The following is a 26858-nucleotide window of genomic DNA, read 5'->3' on the forward strand; positions in this document are numbered from 1 at the left end:
CTAAGACTTGTTAGTTACATTTCACCACCCTACTGATGCAGTTCCAGGGGAGTAGCCTGAGCAGATCTGAAGTAACAGAAATAGGAAAATGTTTTTTGAGGTCTGTATTAGGGAACCTTGAACTACTTTGCTTTAGTTTGGTCAAATTTGACAGAAAATGAAACATTTGTTTCCTGCACATAGTACTGTAAAAATATTATGCAGCATTCAGTAACAAAATGTTTTTCATGTAGCACACAGTAACAATGGTAAGGCGGGGAAAAAAAGAAAGAAACATAATAGTGCAGAATGTGTGGGCATAATTTACAGTTTGAAGTACCTACATAAAAGAGAATGTTTTATTAAAATACGTGAGTCATTTCCTAATTCTTTGGACAGCAGCATTAATTTAGATCTCTTCTTAAACTGTTTTTCAAACCTTCCTTTCTACTGTGTGACTGCCATGGAGGTTAAATTCTGACTTCATGAAATATTTATGTTTTGTCAAAACTCTAGGCACTCCCATTTGTGGGGTATTCTGTATTCTGTACTTACTAGAATTCATCCTTATATTTGACCAGTAGACAAAGCAAAGTTAATATGCTTTTTATTCTCAATATAGCTTCTAGAATTTTTTTTTTCATTTAACCTTCCTTAACATCATCTACTCTAAAGTCAATACAGAGTACCATTGTTTTAAGTATTGCATTGATGTGATTAGAATAAATACTAATTTGTGTTAGAAAAACAAAGAAATAAGTTCCTCAAGACTTTCCGTATTCAAATGCTTTTCCTTCTGGATATTCTATTAGAAATACAATTTGCCTTTTCATTTAATTTACTGTAAATAATTTTATAGGGACAGTTAATAAATCTGGCACGGGGATGTTTTGCTCTGTACATAATTTTATGCACACCTAGACACACACAAATGTATCTCCTTCCTCACCGCTTTTCATATTCCATGTACTCTGTTATTGAAGCCTTAACTTTTTCTTGGAAGCCCTTTGCAAGTCCTCCTGGCAGAGGTTACGAATCAGATAGGATAAGCAGAAGTCTTTACGATTTTACTGTACCTTTGTCCTTTCTTTCACCTTTCCTTTACTGCACTGTCTTGTCTGTCTGATTCTCGCAGGAGACATGGATTACAACTGGTTGGACCATACGTCTTGGCATAGCAGTGAGGCATCCCCAATGTCTTTGGTGAGACATGTGGAGCCTTACCATTTAGTTTCCTTTATCATTTTACATTTCCTTGGTTTTATTTACACCTTTGCATGTTTTCTTTTTTTGTATCCTTTTTTTATCCCACACCTATAGGGGACAGTCAAAGGGGAAAAAGAAAAACTAGTGAGCAGGCAGTTTTGTCGGATTCTAACACCTTATCCGAGAGGCAAAAGAAAATGGTCTGCTTTGGTGGCCACTCTTTGGAAGAGGACTTGGAATGGTCTGAGCCTCAGATAAAAGACTCTGGGGTAGATACGTGTAGTAGCACAACTCTAAACGAAGAACATAGCCATAGTGAGAAGGTACTGAGATTATGGAGCCTGCATTTTAACCTGCTCATTTGGTCTTTGTTTGCTCTCTGTCACTCATTAAAATAGTGCATAAAATGAAAGATAGGGTGTTTCTAGAGACAATATAGCATTTCTTAAGGTGCAGAAAAGAAAAACAAATGAAAAGTCTTTGCATGCTTGCAGCTTTTACTGTTTGGCAGCCTAAGAAAAAAACATTGAGAGGCATAAAGGAATGTTGTTCTTATGGTTGCAAATTAGCATATCTGGATATTACCTTAAAGAACAAAGCAATTAACAATAAGGATTCTACCAATTGGCTTATTTGATTTACTATTTCCAAACTCCTGGGGCTGAAATTAAATTAATAGTTTAAACCCCAGGTGAAAAAGGGAGAAAATTGGGTCTCTCTGCACAGAAAAGTTGTTTTTCTTTTTTCCCTTTCACTGTCATAGTTGTTCATTTGTTTTGTTGCCATGTAATTTTTGTGCAGTACTGTGCACAAATTAAAGGCTTTGCCATCTGCTTTGGTATTTTTTATTTTTGCTTTCTGTTTGGTGGAGATTATGAGAAATCTTTTTAGAGTTATTAGTTGTAATGGGAGCAGATTTATCTGTGTCTGCTAATTTTGCATGAAATAGAGCATGAAATAATATTTTTCTGTGAGAAAGTACTATGATTACACAAAAGAAAATCTTAACAATTCATTAATTAGGCCAATAGACAAGTATAACTGTGTCCATATATAGTAATGGAATAACAATGCTCACTGTAACTGTGCTTCATGTGTGAATTAATTATTCTGAGAAAGAAACAGAATATTAAAATAAAGTAATGAAGTAACCTTTTAACAGTGTTTTTTAATTTGAATCTACTACTACTGAGAGAAAGTAAAACACTAAAATATTTGTTGGTCTTGGATTAAATTTGAAATTCTTGAAGTAGTAGAAAAGTAAGACCTTTCTTGTATAAACTTTCAGTTTGAGTTAAACTTCTTTTCCAGTATTATTCTTATACTAGACTTTTAGCAATGTTTTTCTCAGTACTCGAGTGTGAATCTCATTGAGTCTAGACAACTATATGTAGTTGTCTATATCTGTCAAATCAAGACTGAAAGATCGTTCTAGATGTTTACAAATTTGATTTAGTAAAATAGATAATGTTATTAAATATTAGACATCCATTTTGATGAATGATATGTCCAAATAAATATTTTCCAGCAGTTTTCTGTCATTTTTTGTATTAAATTTTAGTGTGATCATAATACTTTCATAGCATTTTTAAAATATATAAGCAAATGAAAAGTATTACTGAAATATTTTTCATTAAAATTCTCTTCACTGTATTTTCCATTAACACCATATGATAGCATCCAGTAACTTGGCAACCATCCAAAGATGGAGATCGTCTCATTGGTCGGATTTTGTTAAATAAGCGACTAAAAGATGGAAGTGTGCCTAGAGATTCAGGAGCAATGCTTGGATTGAAGGTTGGTGATGAACAGTTTTGAAAGTAACATCTCTCTCAGTTAAACTAGCTACTTTTATAATTAAAGTAGTCTGGTGCATGCATACCAATATTGATAATGCCTTACCATTCTCAGAATTGCAATATAGACATTTTATATTCGTTTACCTAGAGTAATTTTGCAGGGTCCTTGGCAGAATTAAAAAATTGTATTTTTCTGAAACACTAGACATGTTTTCAGAAGTTTTCTGAGCATGTCTTCTTAGCAAAGTACGAATTGCACCCTTGCTAGGCAAGTTGAGTCCTGTCTGTGTTCTTCAGTATGGAGCATTGCACCTCGGTATAACTTTTATTTCCCAAGAAAGAGAAGAAAAATGAAAAATAAATTATCTCTCTTGAAGACCTAACCTGTGAGTTAATGTTATTTTGATCCAGGTCATAGTATGCCAATGGAACTTCCTCTTTTTGAATTTTTCTCTCCTCTGATTGTTTGATTTGCCACATTTTAAATATACAAAATGGAAAGTTGTTTAATATTATTAGTTTTATCACAAAATAATGTACTCTTTTTAAATGTGTTAACGTCTTTTTCATGATGCAGTGTTCTTTAAACACATAATGAATTTCTTGCTCACATATTGATCTCAATTTTGTGTGATATTATTATCTGCAGTTCCAGAAATACTAGTACAAGAATGAGAACAAACTATAAACAGTGAAAGAAACAAACTTGTATTTATTTTGATTCCATATCCTTGCTGTAAGAAATTATTAAGGAGCTTAAATTTTCTGTTCTCTATTTAGCATGACTTACTTCCCCTCAGGTGTACAGATTAGGTTATTGTCACACCCTATGAGTAAGGATTACATCAGGGTAGGTATGTATTACATATACTAACATGGAAAGATCTATAACTATATATTTGTACTAAAATTGGAAAGATTTTAAATGTTTTATTTAATTAATAAATAATTTTATTTGAAGTCAGTGGAGAAGCCAGTTAAACATCAAGTTTTATATATTTATTTTTCTCTTATCAGAAAATGCAAGACATTAAGAGGCACCTTTTTTTTAAGCATCTCTGTTAAAATTTCTAAAATCTCATATTATGAAGGTGAACTCTACAGTGAGATTCATTAATAGTTCAGATTCAAGAGTAACTACTTTTTAATTTCAATAGACATCTGGAAAGAGTGATTTCCAATACTGACCTGAATTTTCAAGTATTTACATATTGAAAGTAAACTAAACTGGATTTAGTATTACAAATTTTAAATCCCAGTATGAAGACTGTTAAGAAACCTTAAGAATTTGAAGATTATTCAGTTGTGACTTATTCTGACACGTAAGTCTGATTCTAAGATAAATATTAAGGTCAAACCTGTTGAAGTTCCCTGTAGAGAAATTTTCAGTGTGACAAGTGTTTTCACCTGACTTGCCAAGCCAAAGGGAATTTCATTGCTTACTGTGAACATCCTGAGTTCTGTTACATTAATATATCTTTTTCCAGCTAAAAAAATAGTGAAATGAGCAGTCAAATGATCAATAACTTACATTGTTTTGGTTGTTAATTTATAATATAGTGAGATACTATGCATGTATTTGCTAAAATTTAAAAGCCTTGGGATTATCTGTTTTCACTGTTTTTCAATTGTACAAATTGCCAGAACAGCTGCAATGATAACCTGTCATAGCCAAACTTCTGTGGTATTTTTTTCAAGTGTATATGTGTTACCTGGACTACACAAAACCCAAGGAAAAAGCTGAATTATTTTTTCTACTGCCAGTACATTTAAATAATTTAAAGTAATTTTCATACTGTGAAAATACTTCCTATTTGAAACAGGTAGTAGGAGGAAAGATGACTGAATCAGGTCGACTCTGCGCATTTATCACCAAAGTTAAAAAAGGAAGCCTAGCTGATACAGTGGGGCATCTTAGACCAGGTATGTATCTACTATAGATCCGTACTGCTGAGTTTCTTTTCTGAAGGTGATAACAACTGAGCAAGTTTAATTACATGTGAAATTATACTAAATAGATGTGGTGAAATACTGGAGAATGTAACTGACACTGTTACTAGATGGTTGCTTTTATAAAATATACATTCTTATGTTGTTAAAAAAATATTTTAACATTTTTGCTCATTTTTATACTCAAAGTAATATTCCATTGATGTCCTCCCCAGTCATTTTATGGTGTATATTTTGTTTAGAGCAAACCAAGCTATGACAAAGGCATGAGCAGAACCACCTTGGCTAGGAAGCTGCTTCTGTTCCAGCAAGCAAACCATAGATTGCTACACTGGAGCATGTTCAAGAAATATTAACTATTAACATAAGAACTATCTGAACTAAGTTGGTGAGATTTGATGTTTTAGTTGTGAATTTTCTAAAGAGCATGTTGGGATTTCTGTAAGCCACAGCTGCCATACCAAGTAAGAGGAGCATCTGATTCATTAGGGGTCCTACTGATTTTATTGTTGTTTTGCAGAACTTTACATGTTTGAATCTGAGCTGCAGAAAACCTTTAATACTCAGGTTTTTCCTGCATGAAGGCCTCCAAACTTGTTTTATAACACAGGTTTCACAATCCAATAAACTGACAGTAGAATGGCTTAAATCATTATTATAAGTGCTGTCCACAGGAAACTTCCTAAGCAGGGTGTTATTACTTACAGGTGATGAAGTATTAGAATGGAATGGAAGGATACTACAGGGAGCCACCTTTGAGGAGGTGTATAATATAATTTTAGAATCCAAACCTGAGCCACAAGTAGAGCTTGTAGTTTCAAGACCAATAGGGTAAGTAATTTAATGTATTTTTATATTCACTTTTAAGATGGAGTATATAAAACATTCATTAACATTGTAAACAGAAAAATCTTATGCAAAATTCTGTAAACCAAAAGTGTAGCTGGAATGATAGATCATGCCAGCGAGTAAAAAGAGCTGGTGTGAAATCCTGTGTTCTCAGAGTCTTGGGCATCATCTGCTATTATGGTTAAAAATAGGTTCCCTTCTCTGGCATTTCAGTTGGTGAGCCAGCCTATATTGGCTTTAAAACTGTAGTTTTAAACTCGTTGTTGTAATTCTTGACTGTTGATTTTTATTTCTGCATTCCCATTTTTTATAATACATACATAAAATTATGAGATCATATTTGGTCTATGAACTGATGATGAACTCCATTTACTGAGAGTCTGCAATATAGAATTTTGTGTGAAATATAGTATGCTAATGAAAAAAATCAATATGCTTGGAAAGTCTCAAATCAACATTCACATCACCTTCACCTATGGAACTGTTAAATTATTGCTTGTTATGTAATACAGAACACATCTGAATGAATAGTTAGAATTGTATGGGACTTTATATTTGGTGCTGTACATTGCCCATTTTTATTAACCTTCAAACTTACCTCTCAATGTCTAAACTTAATTTTTTCTTGCATAGCTGTAGTTGCTTTGTTGTGTTGGACTGTGAGTACTTCCTCTTCTTCAATTGTTCTTTTTCTTCCAAGCTCCTACACCCTAAAGGCATATGCACCACGTTTTTAATTCTCCATTGGAATGTGACCATATCTGGTCACATGACAATTGTGAGAGGGGGAATGATTATCACTGATTTTGAAGATATTTGCAGTCATTAAGAATTTTCTTTTCTTTCCCCGGAATTTTTTGTGACACAAGACACAACTGGACAGGGTGATAGGTAATATCATCTAGATTCCCTTTTCCATTTTAGGTTGGACCAGATGATCATTCAATATCACTTCCAACCTGGACTGTTTGAGGATGCTATGATTACATTTTAATAAATATATATATATCTTTATTTTGTATAAGATGCACATTAACTTAATATAAGAAAACATGACTAAAAATTAAGAAGTACTAAAAAAATCTAGAAATATATAATCTAAGAACGAAATTTCAGTGAGGATGACTGGTATGGTTTCGGCTATAATAGGAATTTATTATGTTGGACACATCAGGAACTTAAGGTGTAGGAACTTAATTTGGTATTACAATTTTAAACAAACTTGATAATAACAAAAAACCGGCTTTATCTTGTCAGTGAGATGAGAGGTCATGTCCTATATACATATGGAATTGCAACCCCTTTAGGGTAACAACTGTATCATCTGTCACATCTTTGCCCAGCTTGGGAGGTGTGGGTATTATAGTAATGCCAAGGGACAAACTACATTACTTGTCTCAGAAAAGGAGGTCTCAAATCAATTTTATACACAAATCTTCCAGAGTATGTCCCAAATAGAAGTTTACAGCAAAAGTTTCAAGTAACAACTCACATCTTGAAAATACCGACTTTTAAAAATCTTTTTGCATTGTTTTCATTGTGTACAATCTTCTGTATTATTTCTTGCGCTTTTATATTTGCTGTCTCTTGTTCAGCCTCCTTATCATCATGTCTTCTGTTATGTTGCTGTCACTCAAGCAGCTCATTTATAATTCTTAAGCAAAGTGGTGTGGGCTCTCAAGATGGCTTTTTCTGCATTAAACCACTTGCCTCATAGTCTGAAGAACTGAGCTAGATCAGTGATAAAAGAGTTGTTCAATATATTTGATTCCCAGTGTCATTTTACAGTAGACGTAAAAGAATCTTAGTGATGAATACTTCCTACAAATTGGTAGGTTTTAGATTTTGGTTAGGTGTGTGTAACTCTTTGGAGTTTAATATTAACAGCATAATGTCAGAAATGTTTTTCATGAGTTTAGAGCTGATGAACTGGAAAGACTATTACTTTTTTCAGTTTAGAAGATTTCAGTTCATAATCAAATGCACAACAAAAATTAATAGGTTACGTTTGTCCAAGGAGCTATAACTTCATAGGATTGTGTTCTGCTCTGGGAGATAAAGTTTCAGTGTATGTACAATATTTAAAAGTTCTTATTTCCTAGATATCAGGAGTGATATTTATTTTATTAGAATTATCGATGCCCAGTTGAAGGGTTTTGCTTTTGCATTGAGATAAATCCTATTATTTATAAGGAGAATTTCTTGGTGGATTCATGGCAACACTTTAAATAGTTCAAGAAATCTTCAGTTACTAGCAAATAACTTAGCTGAGAACCTGTTCACATCCTGATATTCTGAGAACAAAACCAAATTCCAGTAAACACAGTTATTAGTTTTTCTCTTTATTGCAGGCTGAGTGCTATGAAAACTGAAGATGACAAGCTAAGCTGACAAGGCAGATAAAATTGAAAGCCATTCTGAAAAAATCCCAGCAAAACAAAACATGCCAGTTTGTCGTGCAATTTACCACATTTTTCATCTTAAAATAAAAATTGATTACCAAATTGCAAATCAGTGTAAGTTGATTGTCCCTTATACAGAGGAATTTACCTGTTTTCTGCCTTCTTATTCTCAGAAACAGATAACTTAAAATGCTTATTATTTTCATGGTTTCTTCAGTTTTGAATTTGGAAGGAATAATGCACTGTTTTAATAATTAATCTATGCAACCTGTGTGCAGTGGAACATAACTTACTATGCAAAGTGTTTATGAAATTGATTTTACTTCTCCTCCATCTCTTTATCTCTATGAGAGTTCCTTGTAAGAAGAGAGTTCAGCTCAAGAGTGTAGTTTTGAGTCAATTACTAGGCGAGTTTTGGATCCTGTTATAAATTCTCCTTATATACAAACTGAAATATTTGCTTCTTCAGTAGTGCTTGTGAGTTTCTCACAAGTTTTGGGTACTAACAACAGAGATTTTTTTCACGTCTCTTGTGGGCACTTAGAGCAGTTTCATGCCGTCTGGTTTATTTCATTTATTGGATACTGTGCATCAACTCACTTGGAAAGATTCCTCAGTCTTATTAGTAAAGCTGTCTTTCTAGTGAGTCTTGAAAATTGTTTGGAAAAGATATACCAAGAGTATTATGGAAAAGCTCTTCTAAAGAAAATGGATAAGTTATTTATGTATCATGCTGACTCTTTCATTGTATGAAACAGTAGATATCACTGGAACTTTTTAAATTTCCTTTTCCTTTACTTTTGTGGTGAGTTGACTTGACTGAGCACCAAAGACTTCCTCTCTGCATTTCCCTCCTCAGAAGGACTCAGGGAGGAAATAAGATGAAAAAGTTTATGGGCCACTCAGCAGTTACCACTGTGGGCAAAACAAACTTGAGGAAGATTATTTTGTTAGGAATTAAGAAAATAAAAGGATAGTGAATAATAAAACCAAAACTGAAGCCCCCTTACCCCTACCTCTCTTCTTCCTAGCCTCAAACTCACTTATTTTTCCCTATTTTTTCTGCCTCCTTCTCTGCCAAGGAGTCCATGGCACAGGGAAAAGGAATTGCAGCCAGTCGTCCTCCTCCACCTTCTTCCCTGACCTTGGTGTCTGCAACAACATTTTTCTCATGGCCTTTTTTCTCCATTGTTTTCTCTCACAGCTGCTGCACTGCTGTTTTGTCCTTTATTAAATGTGTTATCACAGAGGCACCCAAGGAGCCAGCTGGGCCCAGCACAGTGCAGCCCCAGCCTCTCCTCACCATGGCCACCCCTCAGAACTGGCTGTGGCCTTGGGGAAACCAACTGCCCTGAAACGCACAACGGGATTGTAAATGTGCTTTTGCTGTGACTCAGAACTGAAGCTCTTCGTCTTGCTTGGTTTTGCTCAAATAGCTCTGAAATTGTTTATTAGCATATTGATAGTTTTTATTAGCATGCAGTAATGTTTGTCCTTCAGAGGAATAATATATTCCTTTGCCTGGAGGGATGTGATTGCGCGCTTTAAAATGACGTGGCTCTGCACATAATTTGACACAGGTGTTGCAACATGTCTTGTTTATGAAAGAATGCAATTTTGCCAAATGAACTTATACATTTTATTTGGTTATGAAAAAGGTAAGATTGATTAAATTTGTGGTTCAAGTTCAGTAAAGAATGTACTGGGATAGCCATGGCAGCCAAGTATGTTTTGGTGAGGGTCCACAAAATTTAATTGATGTATAATGTCATCATAGAAGCTACTACTCACAGTTTTAGTCTACCATTAACTCTGAGATTGTTCTTTTATTTACTGAATAATTTCATTTGTGACTGTGTAGGCTGTCTCCTGGATCCACCAAATCTTCTTTGTAGGATTTAATTTGACACTGAATTGATTTACACAGGATAACAGATAATCATACCAGTAGCTGAAGACAGCCAGCAGATCATGCACCATTCCTGAGGCATTCCATGGTGGCTTGGGAAGTGTTATAGTGTAACTGAAATTTAAATATGCTTGTTAGATGAAGGATCAGCCTGTCTTAATTTTCCTGATTTCAGGGACATTCCCAGAATACCTGACAGCACACATGCACAGCTGGAGTCCAGTAAGTTTCAATTGTGGGGTAGGAAAATCTTCTCTCTCTTTTATGTAAGCACAAATAGAATGAAAAATGTCCTCTGCAGTCAGTATAGGTCTTGTCTTTTTGTGTATATTTGTCTCAATATGTCATCTTACTGTATTATCTATCTACCTTTGTTTAATAATAAGCTATCAAAACTCAGGATATTTTGATTTAGGTTAGGCATTGGTTATAAGCTGAGATGAATTTTGATTGAAGAAAGTATAATTCTAATAATATATAAGAACATTAATAGCAATTTTTAATTTCCTGTTCTCTTGCTTTGCATTTCAATTGCATCTTATAAACTAAAAATGAGAAAGAAATGTTCTTTGTTTACAGCCTGAGTGATAGCTACTTTGAACTCAGAATACCCTTACTTTATTAGAGCCACTCAGTGCTACTTAAATTGACTGAACCCATATTTCATGTAGGGAAGAATAACTTGTTCTTTGGCTTGGATCTGATAAGATGGATTTCAGCTTGGAGTTATTTTTTATCACTGTTTTAGAATGCTATTGTAATAGAAGCAATGAATAAATGAAACGGCATAAGCTTGATAATTATAGTAATATGAAAAACTCCTTCAATGACTTTTTACTCATTGCCCAATTCTTAATATTAACTTTATGTTTTGTGAGATATAGATTATCTTTTGTATTTATAAAAATACTCCACTTTTCCTCTATGTTTTGTACGTCAAAACTTGTCCTCTGACCATTTTCAGACCTTGTAAATTTGAAACAAAATGCACAAAAAACATAGCATATGTCTTGTTATTTTTGTAAAAATCTAATTAAAAATTAGGTAATTGGACAAGATAATAAGTGAGAAGACTGAATTCATTTGACCACAGTAAAGTGTTTATTTTTGAACCTTCAACTTACTGACATAATTACAGTCAGAAATATCTGAATAATCTATATTCCATTCTATAAATAAAAGCTCCTGATTGCATCTGATCACCAAAAGATTGAGTATCATCATTTGGTAATTTTAAATAGATTTTAAAAAGTGATATTTATCACAACTTTACTGCATGTTTGATTATATTTCTACAATTTCTGCTTAAAGAATATTGAAATATATGCATAACTGCTACTATGTATAAAATATTTTTGTTTATAATTACAGGTTCTAGTTCATTTGAATCTCAGAAAATGGACCGACCTTCTATTTCAGTGACTTCTCCTATGAGTCCTGGCATGTTAAGGGATGTTCCACAGTTCTTGTCTGGACAACTTTCAGTATGTAAACATTTCATTGATATTAATGTTGTACTTTTTGCAGCATATACAACTCTTACTGCAGTGCTAGCTACCTTTAACAGAAATTTCTTGTTAAACTAAACTAGCTACATTTTTTTGTTTAATGCTATACATCTCAGTCTAGGCAGGAACAGAATTTCATAATCACATTCCATTTTATTAACTTTTGGAAATTTGATATATACATGTATATGTATCTGGTAATCTAGACTGGTAGAGTCAAATTTTCAGAGAGGTCTTATCTTGGCCTCCAGTTATGTTTGTGCTGTTCAGAGTAAACATTTTTCAACTGTCACACTTGTGTGTAGAGTTGGTAGATTTTATTACCTGTGTGCCTGGATGTTACAACTGCTTATTTCTTATGCACTAACTCTCATATATAACTTCCCCAGATATCCCTCTGATATTTTACTCATGTTGTATTCTTTGTACTGATGTTGCTCAGTTTTGTTCTTCACTCTCACTGAGAAGAAAGTTCATTTTGTGAATATTTTCTTTTAAAGGGTACTTCTTTTGTAATAAACTGAAAAAGTTGGGTTTGTGCATCTTTCCATGTTATTTAAAATTCCAAAGTGTGATTTTTCAAAAGTGCTCATTTGAGGCCTGACATATTGAAAAGGAAAGGCAAATGGAATGGAAGCAGTGCAAAACTGGTGTTAAACAAGTTTGGAAATGTTACATTCAGGTTACTTCCAAGTTGTATATATTGAGTGTACCATAAAAATATGTATAAAATCCAAGCAGACTGTTTCTAGGTCTCACAGAAATGGTTTATGGTATGGATAGAGGAGACAGAGAATATTTTTGTCTCTTCAGTGGCCATATTGGCTCCATCTTGCAGTGCATGAGACTTTATTTGTTTGCTCATCAGAAAAACCATTTACAATGCATAATTTTCTGTAGTTGTTGTACTTAACAACTTTGAAAGATTTAATGCTTTGGATAAATGGAAAACTAAAAATCTTGACTGTAGAATGCAGAGTACTTTGCAAAAGTACAAGGGAACATGAACTGTCAAAATACACAGACCAAAATTTCTAAAAACCCTCTTACTTTTACAAGACAGTAAAAACTGTTAATAGGGGAGACAGGGGAGAAAGAAATTCCTTTTTTCTAACCTTCATAAAAGATTAGGCTGTCAAAAAGTGGTGGTGCCTAGCTCCCAGCAGGAAATTCAAGAGCCAGAGTTAGCTGTTCAGATGACCAGTGCAAACACAAGATGGAATAATTGTCCAAATAGAAACCACATAGAACTGACTTTCTCAGTTTCAGATCAAAATCATCATGAGTTTAAGATTAGGATTTTTTTGTGAAGTCAGTAAATCTTTTGATTTAGTGGTTTCATAGGATACTGAAGTTTAAGGTATGTAATCATGGCATTGGGAAATTTTGAGGTATTTTGTAATTTATTGAGAATAACAGAAATCCAAATGTTTTATTTTTCAGAATGGCATATAAAATTCAGTGTTTAACTCAACAAGGCATAAATCCTATTTTTATTCATTTTTTTAATGTTTCAGTATATAAGTGCCTATTCTAAAAATTTCTTTGCATCTAAGGAAACTCAATAATATTACGAGACGTTATAAAATCTTTCCTTTTTTTTTGGTACTTCCTTATCTACTGTTTGCAATTACATTCAATACTCCCTACTTCATATTATCGGTGTTTCCCCCAGAGAGCAGCTGATATCTATCTGAGCATGCAAAGCTCCAGCTGGGCGAAACTGAAGTCAGAAATACTCTGTAACTCTCTAAAGTTGCAATTTAGACATCTAAAAATAGTAGACATTTTGAAAGTTTGGATGCTTGTCTTGTCTGCCCTGCTAATGAAACACTGGAAATAGCTGTATTTCATGTTAATCATGTTAAGGGCACAACCCAGCTCCTGCTGCTGTTGGGTCATGACTTTGGGAGGGAAGTCTTTTTTCTTTGCTAGCAAAGGTGGCTGTCATAGTGTCTGAAGATGCTTTGCATAGGTGGCAAGATGAGATCTAACTGGGCAAATTGCAATGTATAGGCTAATAAGCATCTTTAGAAATAGAGAACTTTATGAGAATTGAAGTATTCTACAGGAAAAGTGTTTTCAAAACAATCAATGTAGTTTCTTTTTGGTCTGATCCTTTAAGATAGTTTTGAAGAATTAAAAATGTTGTGACATCAGATTTGGGTGTTTATGTTCTTGAAAGTAGTAGGATGAATAGTTTTTCCTTTGCTTTTTAATATTTTGGTTTATAATTCTATAATTTTTAGAAGTTTTGAAACTTTAGAAGAGTTAGTGAAAAAATCCTGTTTGTAAAGTTGGAGATGTTTTGAAAAATTAGAATGGACTGTGAGATTTTCTAATTTTGGACCTTTAGCAAAGGTGAAGTAGTAAGGTAAAACTGAATTTTAAAGTTACAAAAAATATTTTATTTCGAATGCTTCAAAATGGATGTGCTTCAGTATTTTGGTTTTCTGTGTCTTAATCAGCTCTTTTCTAACAGAACAATTGATGGATCGCATATTCATTCAAAATAGCTGAGTAAGGTAGAAATGAAAGGAAATACTAAATTCTGAATGTAATTGTGAATGTGCTCTTTATGGGGAGTGCCTAGACAGGAGAATAACTACAGAACCCTGGCAACAAATGAGCTGTAAATTAGTAAATGAGGATGCTGTTCTCCATGGAAGTGCTGGGTCAATGATATTCTGGGTGATGGTGGCTGAATTCAAGCAGGTGTGATGGGGGAACAGATGAAAGGCAAGATTTTGGAAGTGTTTTCTGTATTTTCTGTGCCTTTGAACAGTAGCATGTATCCTGAGGGGTTGCTGTTAGCGCAGCTGTAGTTACTGGCATAGGCAGTGAAACACAAGAGCTGTAGGCAGAAATGAAGACACAACAGTTTGGATGAAAGTCTGAAGTATTTGAATGAATACTTGAGTATAGGCTTATTCAGACAATGCTCTAGATCCTTAAAGCATTTTTATATATAAGTAGGATTTTGGAATCTATTTCTTTATGTTCAGTATGGTTTTGTCTGGTTTAGTTGCAGCAGTGCCACTGTAGCATTAAGGGATGTCTTCCTCTGTATGTTCAGTTTTCCATGTTTTCCTCCGTGCTGGCATTGGTCTGTGTCAGTGTTTTCTTTGTAGAGGTTACAGTGTCAGTCTAGAGCTGACTAATAGGATTGACCACAAAGTAAACCATCACACATAGACAGGAAATCCTCTTTACATTAATAATTGTTCTGCCCAAGTACATATTTAATTGAACAAATTATGTGCAACTACAGTAAACTATTGTGTGTTATAACTTGCTAATATAATTTATCCATATTAACTGTGTTTTATTTTATAGCACTTTTTATTCATGTTGTTTTTCAGGGGAGTATCTGGCTGTTATTGCAATTATTTTCTATTATTTGCTTTGTCTCATTCCTGTTTCTGTATTTTTTTTCACTGAGCTGTTTTTCCTTTAACATCATTTTGAAAAAGTCAAAATTATTCTTTGTATGTTGGTTCTCTTAGCTTAGCTACTGCATTTTATCTACATTTTCAATACTGTATGAAAAGTATAACTTGAAATTCTTTTCCAATAGTTAGGTTTAGGGAATAACAACATAACTATGAGACCATGTGAATGGATACAAGTATAAAATCACAGTATTAAATTTTTGTACTGGCGGAAGTTCTAGCAGAAAAGGGGTGTAATTTATAAAATTAATCTATTTCCCTATACACTTGAACCACAGAACCACTTCAATAGATTTTCCATACATATTCAGTTTATAAAGCAGTAAAAATAAATTTATAGTAAATATAGTTGTAATATATGCAACATAATTGAAAGCCTTTATGGTACGTTATGAAAGGCCTATATGTCAGCACATTGAGGGGATGAGTTCAAGTACAACACATGCTACTCCTCCCCTTTCACATGTTCTTTTTCCTTTTCTTCCTTCCCTTTATACCTGTACAAAATTAAATTGCTGTTTCTCTTACATCAAAACCTGGAAAGTTCTAGGTAGTGCACACAATGTGTTGATTTTCCTCCATTTCCGAGGCAGAATATGACAGGTGAGGACCCTTGGTGCATGGTGGGGGAGATTCTGTCCTCTAAGGATTGCAGTATCCTGTGATAATTTATTTTTTCCCTTGTAAAATGGAGATGAAGTGAGCTGAAGATCTACTTTTATTGTGACTAGGTCACATTCTGACACCCTTAAAACTGGGCTCTGCAGTCCTGCCTGTGCAGAGTGGCAGGCAGAGTGCAGCTGCTGCACCTTGCGGGACGCAGGGAGCACATCAGACAAAACCTGTGATCCAGACTGCCACGTTTTTTAGTGTATCCTCTTTCTTTGATGTAAGAACAGATTACCTCACACATTTTATGGAACAGATTTCTTGATCATCTGTGCATGCCAAATAAGCAAGGAGGGTGGCAGAACCATCATCACAGTGCCTATTTCCATGCTTTGAGTACATTTCTAATGGAAGCGAATATTGACTAGTAGCTTCTTTCTATCAATATGAATTAGATCAATAATCTCAGGAAAACTGAGCAGTGATAAAGGAGATTCCAGCCTGTCAGATGGCTGTGATTGTTGTGACCTACTCCATGCTCCTGTTCTCCCACTCACCAGCCCTCTGAGGTATCATCACATGCTCCTTTTCCTGTCCATGCCCCATGCTCTGCACCAATTCTGTGCCACTCCATCCGCTGTTGCCCTATGCTGGAAGTGGGGAGTGGTTGCTTGGAATTTGCAGCTAATCCAGGAATTTGAGTTGCCTGTACTCGATGTAATCTTGATGTAGCTGATGGAGGCCACAAGGTTGTATGTGGTCTGAACTGGTACAGCACAAAAATATCTTATAAATGCATCTATATATGAGTTTGCTAAATTTTCTAGATCCCATTTCATGCAAGGATTTTGTGTGTATACCATATGTCATTTCTGTCATGATTGCTAGAGAATTGAAATACATAGATTGTACCTTCCCTCATGTAAAATTAATACCAGAGAGCACTTACTTTCTTTTAATTTTTTTCTAAGTATTTAGGAGGACTTTTAATAGACATGACTCTCAAAAAAAAGAGAAAACCTTTTATTTTACTCACTTTCCAAAGTAACCAAAGCTGTCAGTATGTGAATTGTACTTGTTTCTCTCTGAATATGCATGTACAATCTCCCTGAAAGAGATGATCCATCTTATGTTTCCAACCCCACTTTTAAATCACACTTTGCCTACTTGTTACTTGCCTACTTCTGTTACATGTTATTTCTAAATCTATTGTAAATGTTGTCTATAGAGTTGCAAAGAGAAATCCTTGCTCCTGGGGAATCAGTGGCAAAGTTCCTGCTGACTTACCTAAGGCAAGAATTTCCACCCAAGGGTTTTGATATGATTTGGTAATAGATTTGCAGATTTAATTTATGCATTGCATTTAAATACTTTTTGTTAGATAAATATGTTGTTGGTGTAAAGCTGTGTTTAAAGTAATAGTTATGTGTCTTTGTTTTTACTTTTGGTCTTTTAGTTTCCAGCGTGTTGTCGTTTTTGGTTTTGTTTTATTGCTTTTTCTTTAATTTTGCTTACCAGAGCCAAAGCCTTAGTAGAAGAACAACGCCTTTTGTTCCTAGGGTTCAGGTAAAGACTTCGTCTGCCTGACAGAAACTAAAGTTGTGGGTTTTTCTTTTGTTGGTTATGGAAAATGCATAGTAGGAAAACGTTACATTGTAGTCCGTTTTCCCATATTTTGAGTGTGTTGCTTTAAACCATATTAACAATTTTCATGTCATCTTGTGAGCAGCTTGTAAAATTCTGCATGGGGGTTAAAATATTAAATTAAAATTTAAAGAGACATCTGGTTTTTCTAAATGTCCAGTATTAAACTTACATGGGTTTCAATAGTGATGGTGACTATGCATCCCACATACAAAATTTGTGTATTGTTTAAGCAATAAATAATTTTGTACTTCAGTTTGTTGTATAAAGATGAATGTCTCTTTAAATCATTCATTATCATTTCTTATTTTTTTGCATTTTCCACATAATAGTAGCGCCTTGAGTAGAAGACGGGCAAAAAATTTGTACCTCGTTCAAATAAACAAATTTATTGTTTATGGAACTTGGTTCTTGCATTTTTAAGTACATCAATATAGACAAAACTTTACTTGAATAAAAAATGAATTCTCCCATTGTCTTACTGAATTTATTTAGCTTTGATATTCTGTTTGGGTACAAGTTGTTTGCCTTTTTTTTTCATTAGGAAGCTTCTAAGGTACTATAGATTTATGTAAAATAGGTTTTACTAGTATTTTACAATGCTTATCTTGCTTTGCTGCATGCTTTTCATTTTTTAAAACCAGAATATTATCTGATTTTCTTACAAAATATCTTTGTGGAGATGTTAATCTTTTGTGTGACAGCTTTATAAATGTTTTTCTTTGATTAATTGACCAAAATGTAAAGGATGATCTAAGTGATCAGAAAGAGATGACTGAATTTAATTATGAAATGGAAAAGAGATCATATATATATTTATAAAGGAATTCTAAATTAGACTGTAATTAAGACATCAAATATGACTCATATTTGATAAAGTACGCTTTTTTTCACAATGCACTATTCTCAAAAGTATTCCTTACAACTGTTTAAATATAGATTCAAAATTAAGAACTTCTAAAGAAAAAAGACTTTATAAAATAATGCCTTGATTGTATGATTTAAAGCTAATATATTATGTGATATTGACATAAACTGGCTTTGTATGAAAAATTTAAAACATCCTTTAACTTTATTAAGAAAGTTGGATTCTGCTCATGATAATGAAATAATAGAGGTACAATTGCAAGTTGTTAAGTAGTTCATAGAGGTAAATATTATATATGGCATAAGCAGTTTTTAATATTTATTTTCTTTTTATATATGTGCTAAATAAATTAAAAAAATATATGACAGTTGATTGTTCAATTTAAAAAGGAAATCTCTGCCTGAAACCTGCATGTTTCATGAAGTACTGTAATGTAGAAATAACATGTAGTAGTTCCTTATTTTAAATCCATTATACAAAATAAAGACATAGACATAAAAATTGTCTGTTCTACTTAGACTAATATCCTCTCGTGAAACAAACAAAAAAAAAATACTTTGCTCAAATGATTATAGTAGTTGAGAAAAGAAAAGAAGTGTCATGTTTGCTAGAAAATATCTAACAAGAGGTGAAAATGTTCAAGGCTTACTTGCTCACTCTTTGGATGCATTATTTTTTATATTGTAGGTAAGAATTCTCCTTAGCCCCAGTTTTGTCTACACAATCAGTGCCTGTGGAGTCCATGTGGACCTGTCTAACAGTTTTTTTGCAAAGCCTAGTAACAGTTAGTGCTAAACATAAGGATTTTTACAAGAGTTCCTGAAGAACTCAAAATTATGACCTTAGCGAAATCTTTACAATCTTTCTATTCTGAAACAAAAAGTCATCCATCTGCCCACTTTTAGTGGTGATAATAGATAGTATAAAAAGTTTAATGTTATATAGTTACCATGCAGGCTGCTGAAAGAAGAGGAATTCTCCAGTGATCTTCAAACAAGAGTATTAGGATCAGTCCTGCAGCAGTGCAGAACTCTGGTTACTTTTTTGGCATGACAAATTCACTAAATCAGAGCTCTGAGCTGCTGTTTATGGTTGTCAGGAAGTATACATTTCATTGTGGGCTGAGGTATAGCTGTGTATGAAGAAGTCCTTACAAGAATGAGAATCTCCAGACATTCTGCTTATACTTATTTGTTTCATGGCTCTCAACAGGAAATGCGTATCTTTATTCTTGCTTGCATCTTCTTTGCTTGTTAGTCTGAAACTGATCCTTTCTGGCAAAGCTCCTCTTCCACACTTCCCTCCATGACATTCCATTCATCTTCTAACTCACTGGATGATTTCATAGAATCATCATTATTCATTGGGAAGAAAAACACTCAGTTTCTTTCCTATCAAATGCCCACTGAGCTTTTACTAATTTTACAGTACTTGTAAAAGTACATCTTTATTTCCTGAATTTTTAGATTCGGTTTGGCATACCAGTAATTGTCGAACGTGCAGAGTGATGGTTTATGAATCTTTGTAGGGAAAAATCTGTTCTTAAAATTGTATTTTCTATGCAGTATCTCTTGTTTACTCGGCAAAGCATGCTTTTGAGCCAGAGTTGCCTCTGGGTTTTTTCTAACTTCAAAAATTTCAGCCATCCTTTTGGCTTTCATACAGATCAATATATTTGATCATGTATAAAAATATGTAAAAGGTAAAACCACTAAAAAAGAGATTTAAAAAAGAAACATAGATTATGGCAGCCTAAGTACTTCTATAATTTCCTGGCCTTTATATACAAGCTTTTCCATTTGACAGCCTTTTCTTGTAGTTGTTCAAGCATATTATACAGCAACTGAAGCAGAAAGCAATAGTAGTTTGATTTAGCAACCCTCAGTGCTCAGGATTTTTAGAGGTGTGTTTAACAACATTCAAAACTGGCCTCAGCTATGTCAAAGACATCACCACCTCAGGGAAGTTTCAGCATCTACATAAGCTTAAGTCCAATAAAAAGATTACTGCAAGTATTTTTAAAAATAAACTGAGATTTTTATTTTTCCAAACAACAGATCCCACTGGTATATCTTTGAGATTTTTATTTTTCCAAACAGATCCCACTAGTATATCTTTGGTTTCAGAATAATGTCAGAAAGAAAAGTAGTATATAATTTTAAAATAATAATAAACATAATAAACATCTATGTAGGTTACATGAAAAATTATAATGAGCAACAGAAGACAAAAACATGCCCGGCCAGCTGTCTCTAAAAGCCAGTGATGTTTGAGTAGGTTGTGGTGGTAAAAATCAGCTGTAGGGCAGATGGTCTCTCCCAGTGGCACAAGTTTTATCTCTTTTCATGAGATTCATGGAGTAACCCTTGTATAACAAAGACATAACTGTAACATAGGATTTAAAGCTTCAAATATTCTCTGTTTCTAAATCTAAATTATGACTGAGGATATGTTTTGCCTGTATGTCCTGTATATAAAACTACATTAGAATTGCATAGTTGAGCAAACAGTCAAACATTCATGAGACAGGAGTATAGAAAGTGCAACAATAATATTATCTAGAATTTCTTAACTGATTCCCTTATCAGGGGAAATAAGAGTAATTGTTCTTATACATGATTACTTATTTTCTAATTTTTAGTGAAGATGAAATCTAATAAAAAAAAATGAAATCTAGTAAGCTGAATTTATATCCTTAATTTATATGACTTATACTAACTTCAAATACATTTGAGGTGCCTTGAGGAAGAGCTTTCACTTATACAGTTGAAGGAAAGATCTAAGTACCTCAATATCTGCAGTGAGTGATTAACCCAAATAAAAGACACCTAAGCCCACTAACTCTATTTGAAACTAAGGCTGCTGCAGAGGTGAGTTGATTCTCCAGGGGAGGCACCTTCTACTGAGGCTGCAGAGGACCAATCTTACCCATTATTCTGTGATTCTGTGAAACATGAATACCAGCTAGATGTACTAAATACCTGCATCCTCACTTCTCAGAATGCAACACCAGCAGTCAGCTTTTATATACTGTTTGTGTAGGAAGCTTATTCCAGAAACAGGACACATGCTGTTTAAATGCTGTTTAAATACTGTTTAGACTGAAGAAGTTGAACCTGTGTATTAAAATAGTTCCTTTATCATCAAGCTGTGCCACATCCCATTCTTTGGAGTACGAAGTCTCATCTGAAGCTGAGATACCCTTTGGCTGGGAATAGAAGTGTGGTGTTATCAAAGCATGCTTCAGTTTAGCATAGCAGGTTCCAGACCTGATACCCTACATGAGTATTGCTCTTGTATTTGACCACTACTGGTTAAAAACCAGAAAGAATGAAACTGGGGTCAGACCCACATCTCTGTTTCCTTCAGTCCTCTGAGTGCAGAAGAGTTCCTGTTTCCTGCACTCTGTGGCAGTTATTCCTACCTGGCAGCCTGTCTGCAGCAGATGCATCCCACTGTGAATAACAGACCATCCCAGTGCACCTCGCTATCAGGATGCACTGAATTCACATCCTGCTGGCCTGAATGTAGGTCACGGCAGAAGCTTAATAAAGCATTAGGTGCATGTCTGGCTGCTGAAGGAGCCCAGGGAAGGAAGGTATATGAGCATGTGTGTGGCTAATTGGTCTCCAGGACTTCAGTGCAAAGTGGGAAAGTATTCAGGTTGCACCACTTTCTAAGTGAATCTTAGGTGCCTGCATCCTAAGTAACCTAGACAGACAAAATCCCATTCAAGACGGTTTTGTTCAAGTGTTAGTCTTGACATTAGCATCAGCCAGCATGACTTTTTATGTAGCTGATTTTATGTGTTGTTAGTTTAGCTTTTCCTTTCCTTCATTTAGATCAGGATTGCTTTGTTTGCTTTGTTGAAGTTTCTTAGATGTTCTAAACTTATTAAAGTGTGTGTGTGTGTGTGTGTGTGTGTGTGTGTGTGTGTGTAAAAAATCTTGCTACATTTTTGTTCATCCCAGTCTGTCTTTCAACATATTTTATGCCAGTTAGCATGGCTAGTTCTTTTGTCACCTCATAGCATTTCTCTCATTCATTCTACTTGTGCCCTTCTCTTAATCTCTGGTCCCTGACATTAGTGGTTCTATCCTTCCCGTGTTTCACCAAGAAGTATCTTGTCTATTTAACTTTCACTGTAATTATAAAGCAGCTTTTTATTTGTCCCTTCTTCCTTCCTTTAATCCCATAAGAATGCAATCCTATTCTCCCCTGTGTGGGCTTCTTTGACCATTCTCTCACAGTTTCTTCCTTTCCTCTCCTTGAATCCTAGTCAAACGACTGCTTGGGTTACAAGCACCTGTGCTGTGTATTGGAGTGCTAGCAGTGTGAATAGAGGAGAGAGAGAACTTTCTGGTCTTCATTCTGACTCCTGGCCTTTCCTGTAACAAGGCAAATTAAAGAGCATTAGAGGGAAAATATGCCCATTAAGTTCAAGTTTTTCCAATTTTTTATTTCAGAACATCAAGGGAAAAGTAGAAGGTACAAGTCAATGCGAATTTTGAGCTCTTGTTCCAAACTACAGTTGTTAAAGAATCTCAATGAAGTGGTGTCAGATGATTTCAGTTTCTGCTTAAGCAATTCTCTAAATATTTTGACTGAAATTTTCATGTAAAAATTCAGTCTGAAACAAATATATTTAGCTTGCCTATGAACACACAATTCTGGTTGTATTTTTGATGCCTATATCTAGATGATTTCACATTCATCAGTCACGGTTTGTGATAGTGTCTGTATCACAAATATATTTCATTCTCCTTAAGCAAGCATAATTTTCCACAACAAGCAAATGAAGAAGATTGTCTTCAGTGCTATTCCCCTTGAGATGTGGGGCAGACCAAGTCTGTCTTTTGCTTCAGGACTCCCAAGGAAACCTGCGGGTGGATACATTTAGTGCCAAGGAACATTTAAGTTGACTTGCACTTCAGAGGTCATTAAAACTGTACTGTTGGTACAAAGCTTTCTGCTTTTGATCTGTAGCTGGATGGAGATAGCTAGAAGTCCAGATAATTCTCAATGTAGAAAAAATACTGTCAAAGCCCCTAGCTTGCAAGAATGTAGGAATGACATCTAAAATTCACACACAGATGAGTAGCCACAGGGGCCTTTAGCTATTAGTACCATAAACCTTTAAAGTTTGTATCAGGGCCAATGATAGGGTAATGAAGGACAAATATCCCATTTTTAATATCCATTCCAATGGTTGTGACTACAGGAATTGCAAGATCTGAAGCAGTGATGGAAGAAGTACACTGCCACCAATAATTGAGTTGGCGTGTCTTAGTGTAATCTCACTTAGTGAATTATTAGGAATGGCAGAGAGCTAAATCAGCCTCTTCTTTATGGGTTAAAAGTCTTGAGAATTACATCAAGACCATTCTTTAGGAGACCAAAATATTGACGATGAGGAGCTATGATAGTAGATGAAAACCTTGTCTCTGAAATTAAGTGAGATGGTTTCCACGGAAAGTGCACCTTCCCCTCTTTATGTCTACCTTAGCTAGGGTATATTCATGCCTAAAGGTGTATTGTCTGGTTAGGTGTGCAGCTGGGCATTATCCTCTCTGATTCCCTTAAGTTCAGGCAGAGTCACTGTTTTCTTTAAATGTCCTAGTTTGTTCTGTCTCAGGCTGTCCTTATGAAGAGAGCCTCCTCAGTGAGCTGCAGCTAGTGACACTGCAGTGCTACAACCATGTAGTGGCTCCCTGGCCATTTGGAAGGCTTTGTTTTGCCCTAACTGCACCATTTTCCCCTTCTGCAGTGATTGCTCTGAAGTAGTTATATCCCTTTCTTGGCTGATGTACTTGCAGTCATAGAATTCAAACTGAAATAGCTAAATAGCAGCTTGTAATGACTGTAGTGAAAAAGGATAGCAAATCAAGCCTTAGACTGGTTAGTAACAATTACTGCAAATGAATAATAGTGTTTTTTTACCTTGTCACTGAGTTGGATTTGGAAGAGTGTTGGATTACTAAGCCTTCCTCTCAGTATTTATGGAGGACTTATATGATTTCAAATTAAGTGTATATATGTTAAAAAATATTAAGTGATGTGAAATTTTTATTGGTTTATCCCATAGTCTCTTTAGCACAACAGCAGATGAAAAATTATTAATTCATTGTGCATAAACTCCTCAGAGATGTATATATATGAATAACATACATTAGTAATGCTATACAAGGGAGAATACTATACAAGGGAGAATAATCCTAACCAGAGCACCATGTGAAATGCAATTAGTGTGAAGTAAGGTACTTATAGTACAGGGTTTTAAAAAAAGAGTAAGTCCTGGTTTATACTGAAGCTATTATAATATTAACTTATTTTTATTCTTTGTTATAAATGAAAAGTAGAATAAAATACTTTCTGTTTAAGTAACCAATATAAATAGAAGCTCATGAGCAAAATTATTTTAAAGAATTAATATACAACTTCATTGTAGAAATGAGTTCACTAATTAATATTTTCTTCCTACAGATAAAACTGTGGTATGACAAGGTTGGTCATCAGTTAATAGTGACCATACTGGGAGCGAAGGATCTTCCTTCAAGGGAAGATGGGAGGCCAAGGAATCCTTATGTTAAAATTTACTTTCTTCCAGACAGAAGGTAGGGTGAATGCAAAGACAAGGAATATCTGAATTAGTCTGATACTCAGGTGACATGCACAGCTGAGTTTGTCAGCCATACTTGCATGGAAAAAAGCTTACAGTGTTGAGCTCTTGTGTTGAACATGGTATGTAACATCAAGGTGTCTTTGAACACTAAGCATAAACTTGCTTTCCCTGGTTATATCATAAAATACTGAATAGAAAAGGAAAGGTAAACATATGTCTTTGCATGGGGATCTGTTATTTGCAAAGAATGTTATTAGTGTATTATAATGCCTTTATTTCCTATGCCAGTTATTCTTCTCTGGATCAAAGAAGATGCTACACGGTCAGGTTGATAAATTTCTGGACTGATGAGTGCAGCAGTTTGGTTTACCCCACCATTATATAATAGAGCAGTAACAGGTTTGGCATCTGAAACCCACCCATTTTTGTTCACAGTATAAGTGAATTAAGGCTGAAGGGGACTCAGCTCAGTGTTCCCATTTGCACTTTGAAAACTTTCCCTAAAGCACAGGACTCATGTTAATCTGGATGGTATCATATATGCGATTAGGAAAAATTAAACTGTGGTAGGACCCCTATTCCTAGCTCCTTCACTTCTTAGTCCATGATTTTCTGTGTTTAAATTTAGGTGTTGGGAAGAACAGCAGAAGAGATAGTGTGTTTTCCAGTTTATTTATTTTTTTTTAATTCATGTTTCCTCAAATTGTGTCAGTAGGGGAACATGTTTACCTTTATTTTATAATGTACCAACCAAATAATTCAAAGCTTTAATATCACTCAAAATAATAGATCAGTGGATTGCTGAATCTGTAGAACAGAATGTAACTTTTATTTTTACTTCCTTTGCTTTTCCCAGTAGCTAAACTGGGAAGATGCTAGCTATCTCCATTACCATTTGGCTTCAGCAGGAATTAAAGCTATTTTGTGTTTTGGAAGACTTTTCCAAGTTGCTTTTCCACTTTCATTGTATACCATATGTTGACAAGCAAATTTTCTGTGACTACCTAATTTGCTGTGTCATTGATGATTAAAAGGTTTTGGATAGATTTTCTCAGGCTCACCAGTATTTGAACAGTTGGTTTAGATCCCTGGTTTATTCAAACTGCTGCAGTGTGTTTCTAGCTGCTGAAGCTGTGCTAAACTGAGAATCAGGTCTGCTTCAATTATCTTACCTTCTTTTTCAATAGTGATGAGTAATTAATAGGTTAAAAATGTGTGTTCACAATGTTTTGCAATGCAAATTGTGATAACTAAAAATATATTAACATTAAATTTTATTAATCTATAATTTTTTCCCATTTATGAGAAGTATTCAGAATTTTTCTTTGGTTGTTTTATGTGTTTATGATCAGCAATTTATCTTAAAGAATTGTGGGATTTTTTCTGATGTGGAAACTCATTTTTCTTTCCTTAGATTTAAAAGCTAAGTAAGCAAGAGTATATTTCTTGTGTAGTAGAAAGAAACATGCTGGAGGTAAAATACACTTAAGTAAGTCAAGCATTTAATTAGATGAAGATGCTGAATTCTCTTTGAATTAAGAAATTTAATTGAAAAATGTTGTACAGTATAACTTATTTCAGTTCCAAGGGTAAACAAACCTTTATTATGCTAGAAATAATTTATGTTTCTTTTTAACAGTGTGTCTAAAAATATTTTTACTTAGGTAATTTTTTTATACAACTTCCAAGTAATAGTTCACAAATACAATGACTTTATTACAATTGCAAGTATTAACGAATGGACTGCATCTGCATTGCCTATTAAAAAATCCTTATAAATTAGTATGGCAGCTGCATTATGCAGCAATCAGCAGGTTTAAAATAAGCATTGTTATGAGGACTCTTGTCAGTATTCTCAGTAGGAGGAGTGTGGGTGTTTTCCAGTGAAAATTGTTTCAATCAGAAAATATTCATTCTTTCAAGCAGAAATATTCTGCAAAAACATTGCTTTCAACAACGCCCTGGAGCCAGAGCCAAGGCTGCCAGGGTATCCCTGCCTGGAGACCTCACCTCGCAGTGGAGGTGCACCTTCAGCCTGGGTGATTCATTGGAGTGACCAGA

General features: G+C 34.4%; 1 protein-coding gene across 35 annotated transcripts in view; it reads left to right on the plus strand.

The window, feature by feature from the left end:
- Positions 1-26858, plus strand: part of RIMS2 (regulating synaptic membrane exocytosis 2) — a 447681-nt gene that overhangs the window by 231046 nt on the left and 189777 nt on the right. For 18 of the 35 annotated variants that reach the window (XM_041412624.1, XM_041412626.1, XM_041412630.1 and 15 more), the window contains 7 exons: positions 1115-1182; positions 2863-2982; positions 4808-4907; positions 5642-5765; positions 10270-10316; positions 11466-11578; positions 24659-24789. In XM_041412624.1, coding sequence (XP_041268558.1) covers positions 1115-1182; positions 2863-2982; positions 4808-4907; positions 5642-5765; positions 10270-10316; positions 11466-11578; positions 24659-24789 — 703 coding nt within the window. Of the gene's footprint in view, positions 1-1114; positions 1183-1299; positions 1509-2862; positions 2983-4807; positions 4908-5641; positions 5766-10269; positions 10317-11465; positions 11579-17181; positions 17230-24658; positions 24790-26858 lie in introns of all 35 variants that reach the window. The other 17 variants (XM_041412613.1, XM_041412620.1, XM_041412618.1 and 14 more) reach the window with 3 other exon arrangements.

The sequence above is a fragment of the Onychostruthus taczanowskii genome, unplaced genomic scaffold, assembly GCF_017590055.1.
Source record: "Onychostruthus taczanowskii isolate IOZ18803 unplaced genomic scaffold, ASM1759005v1 scaffold4, whole genome shotgun sequence".
Taxonomy (NCBI): Eukaryota; Metazoa; Chordata; class Aves; order Passeriformes; family Passeridae; genus Onychostruthus; species Onychostruthus taczanowskii.